Here is a 17,640-nt window from a genome sequence, read left to right as displayed (position 1 = left end):
CCCAAATATTGTAGGTGCCAAACATAGTAGGTGCCAAACATTAATTGACTATTACTAGCCATATTAATTGACTAGACAACATAATTAACATAGACATTATACAATATAAATGTATATATTGGATTGGTTCGGTTTAGGTTGGATTTTCAAGTCTTGATCCGCCATCCAAACCAATTCAATCGGATTTCTATTTTTATGATCCAATTCAATTTGTCAATGTTGTCGAAAATGAAAATTGGATTGAATTGGATTGGTCAGTTTTAGCGGATTGGTATGGATCCTGCACAACCCTATTGCATTGGTTGAAATTGTTCTCCCCAATAATAGACAAACACCTCATTTCATATTCCATGCCATAGTTTTTGTTTTGCTACCGTGCTTGTCTTATTCCTTATTTTATGTCTCTTGTCTTTAAATTTCTCACCTTTAGAACATGCATTAGCTTTCCGGCCACTAGGTTTCTTTCTCTTTTCTCCTTCGTTTGATTCCTCGTTTCATTGTAGTTTTGAATTGTGTTTGTGGTCGTAGAGGATAGAATTTTGCATCGTTTGCTGAGGTTGTAAAGTTTATACCTTCCCCGTTATTTCTCACTGCCTGCATTTTGCATGCCTGCTGTGTGAGGCTTCTTAAGTTTAGGTTTGGTTTTGATATTTTTTTATTTTATTGCAACGAACCCTTCTCACAGTTGCTGCAGTTATTACTTGTTCTGTTGTTTATTTCCTGTCCGTTATCAAAATGTAGTCAATTAGATTAAGTTGGCACACGTTCCTTGGTTTATGTAGTCAATTTTGTTCCCGAAAAACTAACAAAAAAATGTGCCTGGTTTCTAATTCAATCCATAAATGTTCTGCTGCAGCTCTGATCTCATCATCCAAGTTTGAGTTGCTTACTGTCAAAATTTAGTTGCAACTTACTTCACTGAGGTGCTTGTTGTAAAATATAGAAAACTTTACTAATTTACTATTGCTTCGAAAAACATGGCTGAGGAAAATCCTGCGGATGGAAATGTAATCAAGGAGCAGGGCACGACAGCATCAAACGGCCACTCAGCAGTGGACTCTCAAAACACCCCACAAGGTACTAGCAAGAGCAAGGAGGATGGCACCAAAACAGTACCATATTACAAGCTTTTCTCCTTTGCTGATTCCTTGGATTACCTGCTAATGTCTGTGGGTACAGTCAGTGCTATTGGAAATGGGGCCTCTTTCCCTCTAATGACCATAATCTTTGGAGATGTGATTAATTCCTTTGGACAAACCAGGAATAATAAGGAAGTCGTTGATGCAGTTTCCAAGGTAAATACTATGTGACTATAATATTGTTCTATCCAATTCTATCAGAACCGTGACAACTGAACTTAGTTGAAATTGTAATGAACAAGGCTTAATTAGATATAATTTGGCCAATTCAATATTCTCAGGTGGCTCTAAAGTTTGTCTACTTGGCGGTGGGAGCTGCTGCAGCTGCATTTCTACGTAAGTACACTGAACTGCGTGCTGGTGAACCAAAAAATAATTTGGCTTTTTGGAAACTGAGATTAGTAGCTTTTTCTCTATGCCAGAGATGTCTTGCTGGATGGTCACGGGAGAGAGACAGGCTGCTCGAATAAGAAGTTTATACTTGAAAACAATATTGAGGCAAGATGTTGGCTTTTTTGATAAAGAAATTAACACTGGGGAAATTGTTGGGAGGATGTCAGGTGATACTGTGCTGATTCAAGAGGCCATGGGCGAGAAGGTATTTACATGCCACACACAAAAGCCTTAAGCTGTTGCTATTTGCTCCAGTAACCTCTTATTCTTTCATTTTCTTATTGCAGGTAGGAAAATTTATCCAGTTAATTGCAACATTCGTAGGAGGCTTTGTTATAGCATTTGTTAAGGGATGGCTTCTCACCCTTGTCATGCTATCTTCTATCCCCCTTCTTGTCCTCTCTGGGGCCGTCATGGGCATCCTTATATCAAAGACGGCATCCAGTAGACAAACTGCTTATTCAGTGGCAGCAACTGTGGTAGAGCAGACAATTGGTTCAATCAGAACAGTAGGCCTACTTGTCTTTAAGATCTTTAAAACAAAAATTTATTATTTCTATTTTTTTAGTGTAGAACTAAAACTGATTGGTGTTCCGAATTCAGGTTGCATCGTTTACAGGAGAAAAGCAAGCTATAACTAATTACAACAACTCCTTAATTAAAGCTTACAACTCTGGTGTGCAAGAGGGTTTGGCATCTGGGTTCGGAATTGGTTCGGCTATGCTGATTATGATGTGTAGTTATGCTCTGGCTATATGGTTTGGAGGAAAGATGATACTTGAAAAAGGATATACAGGAGGGGAAGTCATTAATGTAGTTTCCGCTGTGTTGACTGGCTCCATGTAAGTTGCATTTCAATAAAATTTAATGAACAAATTTGTTGATCCTAGTACTATTGTACTAGTGTTTGCATTTTTACGTGACCTACTGACTACTCCCCCTACCCCCTTCAGTCCAAAATTTGATATGTGATTCTTCAGAAGATCAAGATATAACAATGTTTCTATGATAAATTTTCAGGTCTCTTGGGCAGGCATCTCCATGCTTGAGTGCATTTGCTGCTGGACAAGCTGCAGCTTATAAGATGTTTGAGACAATTGAAAGAAAGCCAGAGATTGATGCTTCTGACACTAATGGGCAACAATTACATGATATCCGTGGAGACATAGAACTGAGGGATGTTTATTTTAGTTATCCTGCAAGACCGGATGAACAAATATTCGATGGATTTTCTCTCTCAATACCTAGTGGTGCAACTGCTGCTTTGGTTGGAGAGAGTGGAAGTGGTAAATCAACTGTAATCGGTTTGATTGAGAGATTTTATGACCCACTAGCTGGCGAAGTTCTTATTGATGGTATTAATCTCAAAGAGTTCCAGCTGAAATGGATCAGACAGAAAATAGGCCTTGTCAGCCAGGAACCCGTTTTATTTACTTGTAGCATTAAAGATAATATTGCCTATGGGAAGGATGGTGCAACCACTGAAGAAATAAGGGCTGCTGCTGAGCTTGCCAATGCTGCTAAATTCATAGACAAACTGCCTCAGGTTAAATTCAATTAAACTTTCGTCGAAGTTCTGGTATTTTGTTCTCTGAACTTTTTGTGTGAATTCTTAATTTCCATGACCATGGAAGCTTATTGAGACATCCAGTGATCTTATCATTTTGTTACATTCAAAGATGGAAATATGGAGAGATCACATGAATTTTCTAAAACCTCGGATTATTTTGATCAACTCATTCAATTCCTTGTTTCTTATTTGTGGTTTTCTGATTTATGTATTTAGGAATTAGACACAATGGTTGGTGAGCATGGAACTCAGCTATCTGGGGGCCAAAAGCAGAGAGTTGCAATAGCTAGAGCAATTCTCAAAGACCCAAGGATTCTACTTTTAGATGAAGCCACGAGTGCTCTTGATGCAGAATCTGAGAGCATTGTGCAGGAGGCACTGGACAGAATTATGATCAACCGGACTACTGTCATTGTAGCCCACCGCTTGAGCACAGTAAGGAATGCTGACACCATTGCTGTTATACATCGAGGAACAATTGTTGAAAAAGGTAATGCATTTGTATAGTTCAACATAATGTTACAATTCATCTTATTCTTAGTCCATGGGTATTGCACATACTGATTGTTTTCAACTGAGCAGGTCCACATTCTAAGCTAATTAAGGACCCTGAAGGAGCATATAGCCAGCTTATAAGGTTGCAAGAAATGAGCAGCGTGTCAGAACAGACTGCTGTAAATGATCACGAAAGGCTTAGCGGCGTGGATTCTCGAAGACATTCAAGTAAAAGATTTTCAAACTTACAATCCATAAGCCGGGGATCATCCGGAAGAGGAAATAGTAACCGTCATTCCTTCTCAATCAAATACGGTGTGCCCACTGCAGTCGATTCTCTTGAAACAGCATCCGCCGGAAGTGATATTCCGGCTTCAGCATCATCAAGAGTGCCTCCAGAAGTCTCACTTCGCCGCCTGGCTTACCTGAACAAGCCAGAGATCCCAGTATTATTACTTGGTACCATAGCTGCAGCAGTCAATGGGGCAATCGTGCCTATTTTTGCGATATTGATATCCAGCGTAATCAAGACCTTCTACGAGCCACCTCCTCAACTCCGTAAGGATTCGAAGTTTTGGGCATTAATCTTCATTGTTCTTGGGGTGGTAGCTTTCATAGCAGCGCCAGCAAGACAATATTTTTTTGCTGTGGCAGGGTGTAATTTAATAAAACGAGTGCGATCAATGTGCTATGAGAAGGCGGTTTACATGGAAGTAAGTTGGTTTGACGATCCTGAGCACTCAAGTGGTGCAATTGGTGCAAGGCTTTCTGTAGATGCAGCTTCTCTGCGTGGGCTGGTTGGAGATGCTCTAGGTTTGCTGGTTGAGAATTCAGCAACTGCAATTGCTGGTTTGTGTATTGCTTTTGTGGCAAATTGGCAACTTGCTCTTATAATCCTGGTTTTGCTGCCTCTATTAGGATTAACAGGTTATGTTCAAGTCAAGTTCTTGAAAGGATTCAGTGCAGATGCAAAGGTATTTCTCCAAAGTCCAAACTTTACAAAAGTCTATAGTATAGAACTTGTAGCTGGTGCAGTCAAAACACCATCCAATACGACATACATAATATATAAAAGGCCAATCCTTTTTTTCAATGCAGAAAATGTACGAGGATGCAAGTCAAGTAGCCAATGATGCAGTTGGGAGTATTCGAACAATTGCTTCCTTTTGTGCTGAAGAGAAGGTGATTGTATTGTACCAGAAGAAATGTGAAGGCCCTATTAAGACAGGGATAAGACGAGGGTTAATCAGCGGGATAGGTTTTGGGCTATCGTTGTTTTTCCTTTTTTCTGTGTATGCCTGCAGTTTTTATGCCGGAGCCCGACTAGTCGCCACAGGCAAGACAACATTCTCTGATGTTTTCAGGGTAAGTTTTTCTGCCTTGCGCTACTAGTCTTCAAGAGAGTAAATAGATGAGAAAACATTAGCAGAGGATCCGAACTCTACTAAATACATGTTACTTGAGAATTAAATCTTCATTGGTCCGTTCAGTCCCTTGTTAACATTTCCCTGGTTTGCAGGTTTTCTTTGCTCTCGCGATGACAGCTTTTGGAGTGTCTCAGTCAGGTTCCCTAGCCCCTAATCTTGGTAAAGTAAAGAGCTCTGCTGCTTCCATATTTGCTATTCTTGACCGGAAATCAAAAATAGACTCTAGTGATGAATCTGGAACAACTATAGAAAATGTGAAGGGAGAAATTGAACTTCGCCATGTCAGTTTCAAGTATCCAACTAGACCTGATGTACCCATCTTCCAGGATCTTTGCTTGACCATTCATCATGGCAAGGTAACTTGGTTTTGTTCTTTTACTCATTTCAAACAATGCATAAGATTTGGACGTCGTAGTCTAATTCAAGTTTCTGGGACTTACAAATTTGAATTATGTTATTCAGACAGTTGCTTTGGTTGGAGAAAGTGGAAGTGGGAAATCGACAGTCGTCTCACTGTTGCAGAGATTTTATGACCCTGATTCAGGTGACATTACATTAGATGGATTTGAAATCCAAAAGCTACAGCTCAAGTGGTTGAGACAGCAAATGGGACTGGTGAGCCAGGAGCCTGTGTTGTTTAATGACACTATCAGAGCCAACATTGCATATGGAAAGGAAGGGAATGCAACAGAGGCTGAAATTATAGCTGCTGCAGAGTTGGCAAATGCTCACAAGTTCATCAGTAGTTTACAACAGGTAGGCACTACAAAATTAACAAGCTTGTCAATTTCTTTTGGCCACAAATACTATAATATAATCTATTGCCATGGTGCTGCATAAATGAGAAGGACTAGTTGATGAAAATTCACAAAATTTTATTCGGAACGTTGAAGATTAACCATGTTAAGTTTGGAAAACAATGCAGGGTTATGATACAATAGTAGGAGAGCGGGGGATTCAATTGTCCGGTGGACAGAAACAAAGGGTGGCAATTGCACGAGCTATAATGAAGGCACCAAAGATACTACTACTAGATGAAGCAACAAGTGCTCTTGATGCTGAATCGGAACGAGTGGTTCAAGATGCATTGGACCGAATCATGGTGGATCGAACCACAATTGTGGTTGCCCATCGGTTATCCACAATAAAGGGTGCGGATGTAATTGCAGTGGTGAAAAATGGAGTCATTGCAGAGAAAGGAAAGCATGAAGCTTTGATCGGTATCAAGGATGGCATTTATGTTTCTTTGGTAGCATTGCATGCAAGTGCCTCATTACCAGAGTAATAAATCTGATAATTGGAACTTTCATAGGAAGCCTTATTGCTAATGTTTTAACAGCACACTGAATGCCTGCTTTGCATTTGAACTATGAGACTAACCAAAAATAAAAGCTTCATAGTGTACCTTACAGCTCGATTAGATAGCATCTTCGTGCCATGCATAGCCCTCTTTACATAACCAAATCGATCAGCCTTCACTAAGTTTCTCTTTGTCTATGACAAGGCCTCTAATAATCTATGGGAAAGGATGATTAACTTTCTTATAGATGCTACCAAGTCAGGGTCAAACGCAAGACCGTCAACAGGGAAACCCACTTTCTTCAAATTCTCCATACAGTAATCATAAGCTCTCCCTTCCCAAGCCTGCAAAATACAAATCCATGTCAGACAATAGCCAGAATAGTAATGGTTGTGGTTGCAACACTAGTCACTTGCACATTGCAAAACTATATGATCTTGATGTTGCATCAAAGCTGACGCGCCAACTAATGCTGAGAATAAGAACATATATTAAGCTGATGACACTTACAATCACACTATAATGCATCACGGTATAGTCCATATCATATCCAATGGCACTAATTGATCCAAGATTCAATGTGCGGCTACAAAAAATTGCCGCGAGGTGATTGTCTTGACGAAAAAGGAGTCTGCACATAAATATTGAACATGGTAATACCATAAGCAAATGATAAGAGGGATATACATTGGTTCAAGATTCCAGAGAACCATATATTAAAGAAAAAGATAAGAGATAAGGTAATGCATATGTAGGACCAATTGTATGCAGGAAAAGGAATTAAAAAACAGCACCGGGATACCCAAGTCTCTGAGCAAGTCTTCAGCTTCTTCAGCCTCAACCCTGGCCACTTCCTCAATTGGACCTTTTAAAGTTGCTTGACTATCAATTCCTACATGGGTTCATTGAAAAGAACAAAACTTTACACACACACATATATATATATGGTTGTAGTTTCAAACTGAAAGAACGAAATAGAGCATTGGAGAGGGAAGAAAGTTACCAAAGGCCTCAAGATGCTCCACCTTGACATTCAAATCCCCTTTGGTTTTCTCTCCCAAATAATCAACTTCGTACTTGCTTGACGAGGTGAGTGAAAACACTGACTTCTCATCAATGCCACTACTGCTACTGCTGCTGCTGCACTGGCACTTCATTCCATGATTCCATAGTAAATTCTTGCTACTAAGAATGCTACGAGACATGGGTGGGATTCGAACTAGACTTCTGAGATAGTTGGTGGCCGTCATTGAAAAGGAAGTCTCTCTGAACACCGAGAAATTCCCCAATGTCTCTATTGTGTTAGCTAGTAGCATTAATGAGGTTGGCTGCATTAATGAGGTGGGTGCATTAATTAGGTTGGCTTGACTTTGGGAGGCTGCTGCTGCAAATCTCTAGGATTAGGAGCTTAAGACCAGCTCCCATCTACCTACTTGTAATTAATATTGAGCTTGAATAACATGCTTTCTCCTTGTATAAATTCTGCTATAAGTTATACAAAGAAATACAATGAACTTGAAACCAGAAACCTTTCTTTAGACTGTTTAGCATAGTATCATAGCAATCGTTTTTGGTTGTCTCTGCATAACCTTGTTCTTTCCTTGTCTTTACTTAACTTGCCCTTACTTTTCCTGCCTTGTCTACTTAACCTTGTCCTTGCATTGCTTCTATAAATATTGAAAAATTTTAGAACCTCCAGACCCGTGAGATGATTGGTTATGGTAAACAGAGAGGGGGGTTATACTCATTGGCATTGCCCACACCACCACCACCTGGTTCCGCCAAGGCTCATTCTTCTACTCCGAATACCCGTGAAACTGACCGCCAACAAATTTGGCTCTGGTATCGTCGCTTGGGACACCCGTCCTTTGGTTATCTCAAGTCCTTGTTTCCCTCGTTGTTTTGCCATCATGATGATTCTACATTCAAGTGTGAAACATGTGTCCTGGCTAAAAGTCATCGTACTCATTCGTCAAGTACCCATCAAGCTACCCAACCATTTGACTTAATTCATTTTGATGTTTGGGGCCTTGCTATAGTATCTTCCAATGGAAAGAGATGGTTTGTTACCTTCATTGACGACTGCACCCGCATGACGTGGGTATACTTGCTCACCCATAAAAGTGATGTTACCTCTACTATCCGTGAATTTCATGCTATGATCACCACTCAGTTTTAGGCATCCATCAAGGTTTTTTGATTCGATATCGTGGGGAATATGTGAACAATGTCTTAGCTCAATTCTTTAGGGATCACGACATCATTCACCAAACTTCCACCCCTTTCACTCCAAAACAAAATGGTGTCGCGAAACGAAAGAATCGACAATTGCTTGAGGTTACCCGTGCCTTCATGCTTGATAAATCAATTCCTCACTATTTATGGGGTCATGTTGTCCTATTTGCAGTCTATGTGATTAATTGAGTGCCTAGTAGTGTTCTAGGCTTTCGGACTCCACTAAACACCTTGGCTCATTACATCTCTCTTCCTACTGTTCTTAAGATACCTCATCGCGTGTTTGGTTGTGTTGTATATGCTTATGTTCCTTCTCATTAGCGGAGTAAGTTGGATCCTTGTGCCTTCCGTTGTGTGTTTGTTGGTTATGGCTCAAATAAAAAAGGATACAAATGTTACCACCCCCCTACCCAGAAGCCTTTGGTCACTATGGATGTCACCTTCCATGAAAACTTATCCTACTTTGTGGCTCATACGAGCCCTTCTTTTCAGGGGAAGAGGGGGAGTGAAGAGAAGAACTCGTGCTTTGAAGAAGACAAGGAAGAATTATGGTAGTCAATCTATCAACATGTTCCTGTCGACCGGTGATCGGTTCATAATTGTATATCATTTTGTACCCTTCTAGCTTATGATTTGGTTATGTTTTTGAGTTAAACTTGTGCTTTTAATCCTTTTTGTGTTTATCTTTCAGTTCATTGAGCTTTAGGTAATAATGATGGCTTTGGATAGTAAATGATGCAATCCATGCATGTTAGGGCCTAATTTGGATGAATGGATGAAGAGCTTAAAGACAAACTCAATTTTGGCTACAGTCCCCTGCCAGCCCAGTTTCGTAGGTCATATTGCAAGCTTTGTTTCAGCAACCTACATAGCTCGGATGAGGTCACATTCTTCATGAAAGTTGTTCCAATGGGTGTATACTAGAACATATCCGAAATTCAGCCCCATTCGATAATTGTGGAGTCTGTTACCTAGCAAACACAGAGCCATGCTCAGGATGGATTTTACCAGCTCGCAAAATGAGTTAGCAATTTGTTTTGGCATTAACTTCCTCCTCTGACCTTGGATTGGCCCAAATGATATATGGCTGGAAAGAAGACATTCTGAACTTCAAGTTTGAGTGCTTAAAGTCTTAATTTGCTTAAGGGAAGCCCAATTCGTAAGCCCTTGAAGTTGCTGGTCATGTTGACCTCAGGATGAGCTATTATTTCTGGTTGGAAGCTTGGTCATGGTAACATGAAGATGAGCTAGGGCTGCTGGTGGGATTTATTAGTGAAGTGCATCAACCATTTCAGATTTTATAATGCAAGTGTTGTATGCATTAGTGAAGTGCATCAACCATTTCAGATTTTATAAAACAAGTGTTGTATGCATTAGCCATACTTAATTCAGATTTTCAGCTTCCTTAGGCCTATATATAGTGAGGTTTCCCAAGCTTGTAAACACACCCCAAGGGGGGGAGCTCTCAAACACTTCTCTAGAGCTCCCTTCCCTTCTCTCCCTCAAATTCTCTTAGTTTCTCTTTCTAGTTTTCAATTGTTATAATGAGATCTTTGTGCTGAAATTTTCCTTTAAGTCTTTCCAAGTTCTACTTTAATTTTCATTGTTATGTAAATTCTTTTCTTTAGTTTCAAGTTTGATTAGTTTCCAAGTTTCAATTATGATTTTTGTTCTTATTCATTATGCTTATAAGTTAAAATGCTAGTTTGAATGATTGATCACCATTTAGGCTTGCATGTTAGCTATCTTGGTTTGAATTAAGAGTAGACACCATACTTTAATTCGAATTGAACTATGAATAGGAAGAGTATGTATGGACATTCGACAACAGGGATTAGATACATGCTTGGTTGTTTAAATTGTTCTTCTATGCTTAATGGGTTCCTAATGCTTAATTTTAGGTTAGACAACAAATGATCAAATTAGGGAATTAGGAACACAAGGTTATGACCACACACCATGGCTTAATCATACATTAGCTAGAATCAATCCGTTAATCTAATTGAACTTGGGAACTTATCTGCTTGAGTTAGTTATTTTCTTTCTTCCTTGTTTTATTTATTTCCCTTCTTTTTTCATTTCTATTTTGTGTAGGGAAAATGAATTGAATCATTCAATCACCAATCCTCGTGGGATCGACCTCGCACTTACATATGCTATACTACCAAACGGCTCGTGCACTTGCGAGTATCACAAGTTGAAGATGCAACTGAATCCATTTTGGTGAAGCTGTATCTACGCAACAAGTTTTTGGCGCCGTTGCCGGGGATTGGCAACATAGTTTGGTTATATTTCTTTTCCCTACTTGTTTTATTTTTATTTTTCATTTTCATGTTTTTCTAGACAATTTCAAGTTTTAAAGTTAATGACGTTAATGGACAAGTTGTGTTTGTAGTCCAACAGAAAAGGACAATTGCCCAACAAGCAAGAGAACTGGGTTTAAGTCCCAGCTTACACAACCCATTGGTGCTTGTTGCTTTGAAGCATGGAATTGGATGTGTGTTGATTTTCCTTTTCATTTTAGTTTTTATTTCCTAATCCTTTTAATTCCATTTCAAGTTTGTGTGTTTGTTTTAGCAATTTATGATAGCTTAATAAAAATGGAGAGAGATGGCAACCTCAATCATAAGAATGGGAAGTGTAGAGCAATGGGAGAAGTCGCGACCTCCAAGTGCATCACATTCGACCTAATCGCTTCAAGGGGGAGCATTTCAATCCTTTCTCTTCTTTGAATTATGTTTATTTCCGTCATTGTTTTTACCTTTTGGTCCGCGTTAAATTCTTTGTTTTTCTGTGCTGAATCCAACCATATAAAGAACGTGAAATTTGGACTTACGGTTGGAAAGTTATAACCTAAAAACTGAACAGGGGTCGAAGCTGAAAAACATAGAAACGAATCTGTCCAAATGGTGATAAACGGGTGATAGAAAGTGCTGTTTGTTTTTTTTTTCTCTTTCTTTGGTTTCTTGGTTTGTTTCTTTTAGTACAATAATTTATGTTGTTTGTTTGAATTTGTTTACAGTACTTAGTTCATTTTTGTTTATGGTTTGTTGTTTCATTTTATCTTAATTTGTTTTTATTTCTTATCTTAAAAATTTTAAAATTAAAAAAAAAAGATTTTTCATATGAGCCGACTTATGGTAACCCCAGTGAGCACTTCCGTTAATACAGTGTCTAGGAGTTCTTTAGGCGACACCTTCGGTGTCTAAGAAGTTTGGGTTTTAAGCGGGACCATTGTGACCCCTCCAACCTTCCCGGATCCCCTGGCTGTGTTTTCTGAGGCCCTTAACTGGTCATCCGTGAGTTGCTTGTATATTGAGTGTTTTTAAATTAAGTTTTTTTTTATTTTCTTTTCTGTTGAGTCTTTGTTTTTGTTTTGTTTCTGTTTTTGTGTTGTTATGTTAGTTTATTTATTTATTTACGTGGTATGGTTAGTTAGTTTATTTCTGAGTGTTAAAATACATTTTTATTTCAAACATTGCATAAAAAAAAATTAAAAAAAAACAAAAACAAAAATAAAAACAAAAACAATAAAAATAAAAAACATCATCATCATCATCTTCTTCATCATCTTCTTCATCTCCATCATCATCATGGCTTGCCTCTATTTTCTCGCACTTGTAGAATCTGCAGCAGCTCCACATGGTCCTCATTTTTTCTCTGCAGTGCTTCCACATGCTGATTGGCACAGTAAAGCCGCTTCTGCAAGTCTGCAACCATAGCCTTCAAGGAAGCCACTTCCTCGCTCAGCACGGCACACTCACGTGTCCTCGCCAGTAATCGCATGCCCAAATTGGTAGCCGAGACCGCATGGAGCACAGATAAAGTGTGGGACTCCTCCACTGCCACCTTATCCGACCGCTGTGCCACATGCAGATGATCTGCCGGTGTGAGTATACTGCCAATCATGCCACCCAGCAGCACTTCTCTGTTCGGCCTTGCCTCAACAAAGTTCGGTATTGCCTCAGTAAAGTTTGAGGCCGTGCCGTGATGATATGTGGAGTTTGGGAAGACAGGAGTTGGAGGAGCCCTTGTCTGGGCATTTGGTGGTGCAAGTGAGAGCTCAAGGTTGAGATCATCAAGGTGAGTGCATGAGGATGCCATTTTTTTTTCTGTTTCTGGATTTTTTGATGTTTTTCCTTGAGTTGCAGGAAGAAATGCTGGGTATCATCCGCTTGTAGAGGCGTGCTTTAAATAGACATATGCTGATGAAGGTGCCAACACCATTTCGGATTTCCCGGGCATGCTCGACCTAATCGCTTCAAGGGGGAGCACCTTTACTTTCACTTTACTTTTCTTTTTTCAGTGTTTTCTGGTGTTTTATTGTTTTGCCAGTTACTTTCATTTTCTAGAGCTTTGTGTTTTTGCCTTTCCCTTTCGGCTATCATCTTTATTTTATTTTAGTTAGGGAACTGTGCTTCCATTTCCGTTTGTCGTCTTCGTTTGATTTAAGTTTGGAAAGTGTGCTTTCTTTTCCGTTTTCTTTTTCCTTCTGCAACCTTACTCTTTTATTTCCGAAACAAAATAACGAAAATACAAAAACAACAAAATAAAATAAAAACAACAATAATGCAGTAGGAAATCATTTCTTCTCGGTGCTTGGTGTCTCGACCATTGGAGCTTTGAGTTTGGCCCTCTGGCTGTCCTCTTCCGGGGCTTCACGCACAGCTTCTTGGGGCTCATCACTTGAGCTCCCAAAGATCGCAATCTTAGCTTGAGCGTAACTACTCTCGCGATCTGCTTGTTTGCGTTTACCCGGTCTGTCTAGGTCTTCCAGCTGTTTTCGCATGTCGCGAGAGTACAACTCTACCATCTTTGATAGGTTTCTATTCTCGTCCCGCAATACTTCTAGCTGGTGTCGATTCACCTCCACTATCCTTGACCTCTCCCTTTTCAAGCTTTTTATAGCAGTCTGACACTCCTCAACCATACTTCGCTCCGCCGCCAACTGACCTTTCAGCACCTCTACCTCATGGGACTTCGCAAGTAGGCGATGACCCAAACTTGCGACTGTTGCTGTACTCTGCACGCTCAGTGCCAGGGCATCGCTCACGACCCGGTTGTCATCCCTTGTCCCCAGAACACGTATATCTTTAGGAGTCACTAAATTTCTAGCCACTCCAATGGCAACATCGTTGTCCAGGAGTATTGAGTCAGTTACTGTCACAGGCCCCCGTGCGGAAGCAAAGTAGGGCATCCATACTGGTGCCGCTGCTTGGCCTCGTGTCTGAGTCGGTGGAGCTAGGTTGAGATCCAACGAAAATGGGTAGTTAGAGGCCATTTGATTTCTCACTCTCTTTTCTTTCTTTTCTCTTTTGTGTGTTTCTGAGTTTGCGTTTTTTTTTCACCCTTTCTTATAGACTTAGTCTTTGACAAACCCTAGCCATTGCAGCATCTGAGCATTTTCTGAATCTCCAGCATTCCTTAAGTCCCACAACCTTCTCGCCTTCCAACCATACCCAACTCATTTATCACGACGTGTCTTTTCTGAACGAACGCGTTCAGTAAAGTCTTCGCGCCTTTCCATGAGCCCGTAATTTTTGCTTGTGGAGTCTGCGGCGCCTCTATGCGTCGACACGTGTCTCGCCCTGTCTGTTGGTCCCTTACACTGAACCGAGACATGACCCATGTTAAAATCCCGCTATTTGTGTTGCTAATCACGGTTCGATAGTTTGTTTTTACAAAACTAAATAATAATAAAAAGCCGGAAATGAAAACAAATTGTGGGTCGGGTTTCACTTTAGTTTGGGTTTCAAAGTGGGTTAAATTCATCGTGGTTTGTGTTTCGAAATTGTGGGCTTTGGGCTTCAAAAAATTTTTGGGTTTCAGAATTGTGTGATTAGGGTTTACTGTTTCAATTTTTTTTGTTTTTTTTGTTTGTGTTGTAATTTTTATTTTATAATTATTTTGTTTTTGTTTTCTTTTGTGATTTTGTGATTTTTTTTATTTGCTTTAATACCTTTCATTTGTTGTTATGACATTGTTTGTGGCTAATTTTTAAACATTGAGGACAATGCTCATTTCTAGGTTTGGGGGTATTGGAGTTTAGCAAGTAAACTTGGTTTTTCTTAAAAACAAAAAAAAACAAAAAATTAAATTTCTTTCTTGTTTTAAATCTTGTTTAGTCACTTTCCGAACACATTTGATGAGATTGTGATAAATGTTGCATGACTTAAATAAAAAATTGAATTTTATTTATTATTTATTTTTTTCCTTGTAAATTTTTATTGTAAAAAATAATAATTAATTAATTAATTAATTTGGCATCGTTCTAGCATGATATGTTCGAAACCTTCTTTGCACTTGCCATTTGTTTCATAATTTTCCAATTAAAGGATTTGCATGACCCAAAGAATTGTATCAAGCATAAATTAGACTTATATAACCATATAATGTGAGCTTTTGAGCCTTGTGCTTCATTTCATGAGTGTTATACACATACTCTTATTTTCTTGTCATCAAAGTTGTTGTTTGATCTCATTATTCATTGATTTGGTTGAACACTTAAAAGTCATTCATTCTTATGCAATTTGATTTCATGACATTTAAGAAGTGATATTAAGGCCCTCTTTGGATCGTTTGTGCCTTTCAAGCTAACCTTATGCATGCTTAGGCATGATTTTCCATTGTTAACCATTTTGAGCCTACTTGTAAACCTTTTCTTTCATTTTACCAATTATATTTCCTCGCCTTAGCCCGAAAAACAAGAATTTACCTTTCTAAGGAACTCATGAGCTCTAATTCGGATGTGTTTTTCATGCTAAGTTTGGGAAGGGATATTACATAAAGAAAAAAAAAATTCACTCAATTGGTGAAAGAAAAGAAAAGAAAAGAGAAAAATTGTGATTAAGTGGTGGTTGAATGAAATTTCATTTTTGGGTTTCATTTTTGGGCCTTCTAAATAAATTGGTGTTTGTTCAATTCAAGGAAAGGAGTATGAATAATTGTAAATGAAGGTATAAGGAGTTTTGATCGTGTAAAAGAACAAATCTAATCGTGATGATTCGAAGTCTTGTAAACAATTGTTTTATGCTCTTATATTTTGAGTTTCTTGGACTTCGTTTTATCCATACCCTTCATTTCTTACTCACCTTACACCCTTGGCCCCATTACAACCTATAATAAAGACCTAAATTGATCTTAAATGTCATGTGGTTGAATTGCATTCATTTTTCTACTTTTAAGTGTTTGTCCTCCTTCTTGAGATCATATTAATGCAAGTTCTTCATCTTCCTATTTTTGAGTTAAGTACCTTATGATTTAACTCTAATCCCATGTCTATAACTGAGTGTTGCATTGTAGCCCTCTTCTGAGTGATTCATTTGTGAGAGGACAACTTTGGTGAGATTTGAAGTTGCATTTGTGCTTGGTATGATTTTTGAAATTGTGTGGAAACTAAGATTGGGGAATTTGTTGCATTTGGCTATCACACTACTACACTTTGAGCATATTATGTTTTGAACTTTGCCGCTTTGTGAATAATGTCTAAAATTGAGCTTTTATTGTCAAAACGTTTAAGTCATGTGCATGAGTCATTTCTCTTCACAAAATGTTCGGAAAGATTGTTTTGAGTTTTTATTTTGATTTTGATTTTTTTTGTTTTTTGTGTTTTGTGTTTTGTTTTTATTTTTATGTTTGTTTTTGGTTTTGGTTTTGCTTAAGAACTAACAAATCTAATAAGTTTTCTAACCATTTTGTTTTGTAGAGTTAGAAAAACGTTTGTGGGTATCGTAACTGTTAAACCCTCAGGAGACACAACTCCTCCTACTAGGGATGCCTAGAGGTTTAAAGGCTTGTTGCATTCGCTCAATGCAATCGAGTTACCTACGAAAGTGGTCTAGTTAACTTCTTGTTTTGTTTTTAACTTTGTTTTGTGTTGTTTTGCTCGAGGACTAGCAAAATCTAGGTTTGTGGGTATTTGATTGGTTCATAATTGTATATCATTTTGTACCCTTCTAGCTTATGATTTGGTTATGTTTTTGAGTTAAACTTGTGCTTTTAATCCTTTTTGTGTTTATCTTTCAGTTCATTGAGCTTTAGGTAATAATGATGGCTTTGGATAGTAAATGATGCAATCCATGCATGTTAGGGCCTAATTTGGATGAATGGATGAAGAGCTTAAAGACAAACTCAATTTTGGCTACAGTCCCCTGCCAACCCAGTTTCGTAGGTCATATTGCAAGCTTTGTTTTAGCAACCTACATAGCTCGGATGAGGTCACATTCTTCATGAAAGTTGTTCCAATGGGTGTATACTAGAACATATCCGAAATTCAGCCCCATTCGATAATTGTGGAGTCTGTTACCTAGCAAACACAGAGCCATGCTCAGGATGGATTTTACCAGCTCGCAAAATGAGTTAGCAATTTGTTTTGGCATTAACTTCCTCCTCTGACCTTGGATTGGCCCAAATGATATATGGCTGGAAAGAAGACATTCTGAACTTCAAGTTTGAGTGCTTAAAGTCTTAATTTTCTTAAGGGAAGCCCAATTCGTAAGCCCTTGAAGTTGCTGGTCATGTTGACCTCAGGATGAGCTATTATTTCTGGTTGGAAGCTTGGTCATGGTAACATGAAGATGAGCTAGGGCTGCTGGTGGGATTTATTAGTGAAGTGCATCAACCATTTCAGATTTTATAATGCAAGTGTTGTATGCATTAGTGAAGTGCATCAACCATTTCAGATTTTATAAAACAAGTGTTGTATGCATTAGCCATACTTAATTCAGATTTTCAGCTTCCTTAGGCCTATATATAGTGAGGTTTCCCAAGCTTGTAAACACACCCCAAGGGGGGGAGCTCTCAAACACTTCTCTAGAGCTCCCTTCCCTTCTCTCCCTCAAATTCTCTTAGTTTCTCTTTCTAGTTTTCAATTGTTATAATGAGATCTTTGTGCTGAAATTTTCCTTTAAGTCTTTCCAAGTTCTACTTTAATTTTCATTGTTATGTAAATTCTTTTCTTTAGTTTCAAGTTTGATTAGTTTCCAAGTTTCAATTATGATTTTTGTTCTTATTCATTATGCTTATAAGTTAATATGCTAGTTTGAATGATTGATCACCATTTAGGCTTGCATGTTAGCTATC

The 17,640-nt window shown here is 38.6% G+C and overlaps 2 protein-coding genes across 2 annotated transcripts; one reads left to right on the top strand and one right to left on the bottom strand.

Moving 5' to 3' along the window:
- The first annotated feature begins 440 nt into the window (after positions 1–440).
- On the top strand, positions 441–6,435 carry LOC110763528 (ABC transporter B family member 11-like). Its single transcript, XM_021966330.2, has 12 exons — positions 441–1,295; positions 1,421–1,475; positions 1,562–1,737; positions 1,820–2,041; positions 2,136–2,374; positions 2,553–3,078; positions 3,319–3,592; positions 3,685–4,571; positions 4,696–4,962; positions 5,117–5,380; positions 5,487–5,780; positions 5,950–6,435. The coding sequence occupies exons 1-12, from the start codon at positions 978–980 to the stop codon at positions 6,307–6,309; spliced, it is 3,882 nt and encodes a 1,293-aa protein (XP_021822022.2). The 5' UTR covers positions 441–977; the 3' UTR covers positions 6,310–6,435.
- LOC110763602 (uncharacterized) lies at positions 6,083–7,609 on the bottom strand. Its single transcript, XM_021966426.2, has 4 exons — positions 7,328–7,609; positions 7,119–7,216; positions 6,835–6,955; positions 6,083–6,668 (listed from the first exon to the last, which is right to left on the bottom strand). Exons 1-3 carry the CDS (start codon positions 7,572–7,574, stop codon positions 6,911–6,913), a joined length of 390 nt encoding a protein of 129 aa, XP_021822118.1. The 5' UTR covers positions 7,575–7,609; the 3' UTR covers positions 6,083–6,668; positions 6,835–6,910.
- Between the last annotated feature and the right edge of the window lie 10,031 nt (positions 7,610–17,640).

Source organism: Prunus avium, chromosome 1 (assembly GCF_965620075.1).
Source record: "Prunus avium chromosome 1, drPruAviu1.hap1.1, whole genome shotgun sequence".
Lineage (NCBI taxonomy): Eukaryota > Viridiplantae > Streptophyta > Magnoliopsida > Rosales > Rosaceae > Prunus > Prunus avium.
The sequence above is the reverse complement of the archived record's forward strand: the minus strand, read 5'-3'. Positions and strand labels throughout refer to the sequence as shown.

Bases quoted from the DNA above. Each gene is read 5' to 3' on its own strand.
- LOC110763528 (XM_021966330.2), top strand. From the start codon at position 978: ATGGCTGAGGAAAATCCTGCGGATGGAAATGTAATCAAGGAGCAGGGC. The intron at 3,079-3,318 runs GTTAAATTCAAT...TTATGTATTTAG, and splicing joins TCATAGACAAACTGCCTCAG to GAATTAGACACAATGGTTGG. The intron at 3,593-3,684 runs GTAATGCATTTG...TCAACTGAGCAG, and splicing joins AGGAACAATTGTTGAAAAAG to GTCCACATTCTAAGCTAATT.
- LOC110763602 (XM_021966426.2), bottom strand. From the start codon at position 7,574: ATGACGGCCACCAACTATCTCAGAAGTCTAGTTCGAATCCCACCCATG. The intron at 7,217-7,327 runs GTAACTTTCTTC...GAACCCATGTAG, and splicing joins GGAGCATCTTGAGGCCTTTG to GAATTGATAGTCAAGCAACT. The intron at 6,956-7,118 runs GTGCTGTTTTTT...ATTTATGTGCAG, and splicing joins TCAGAGACTTGGGTATCCCG to ACTCCTTTTTCGTCAAGACA.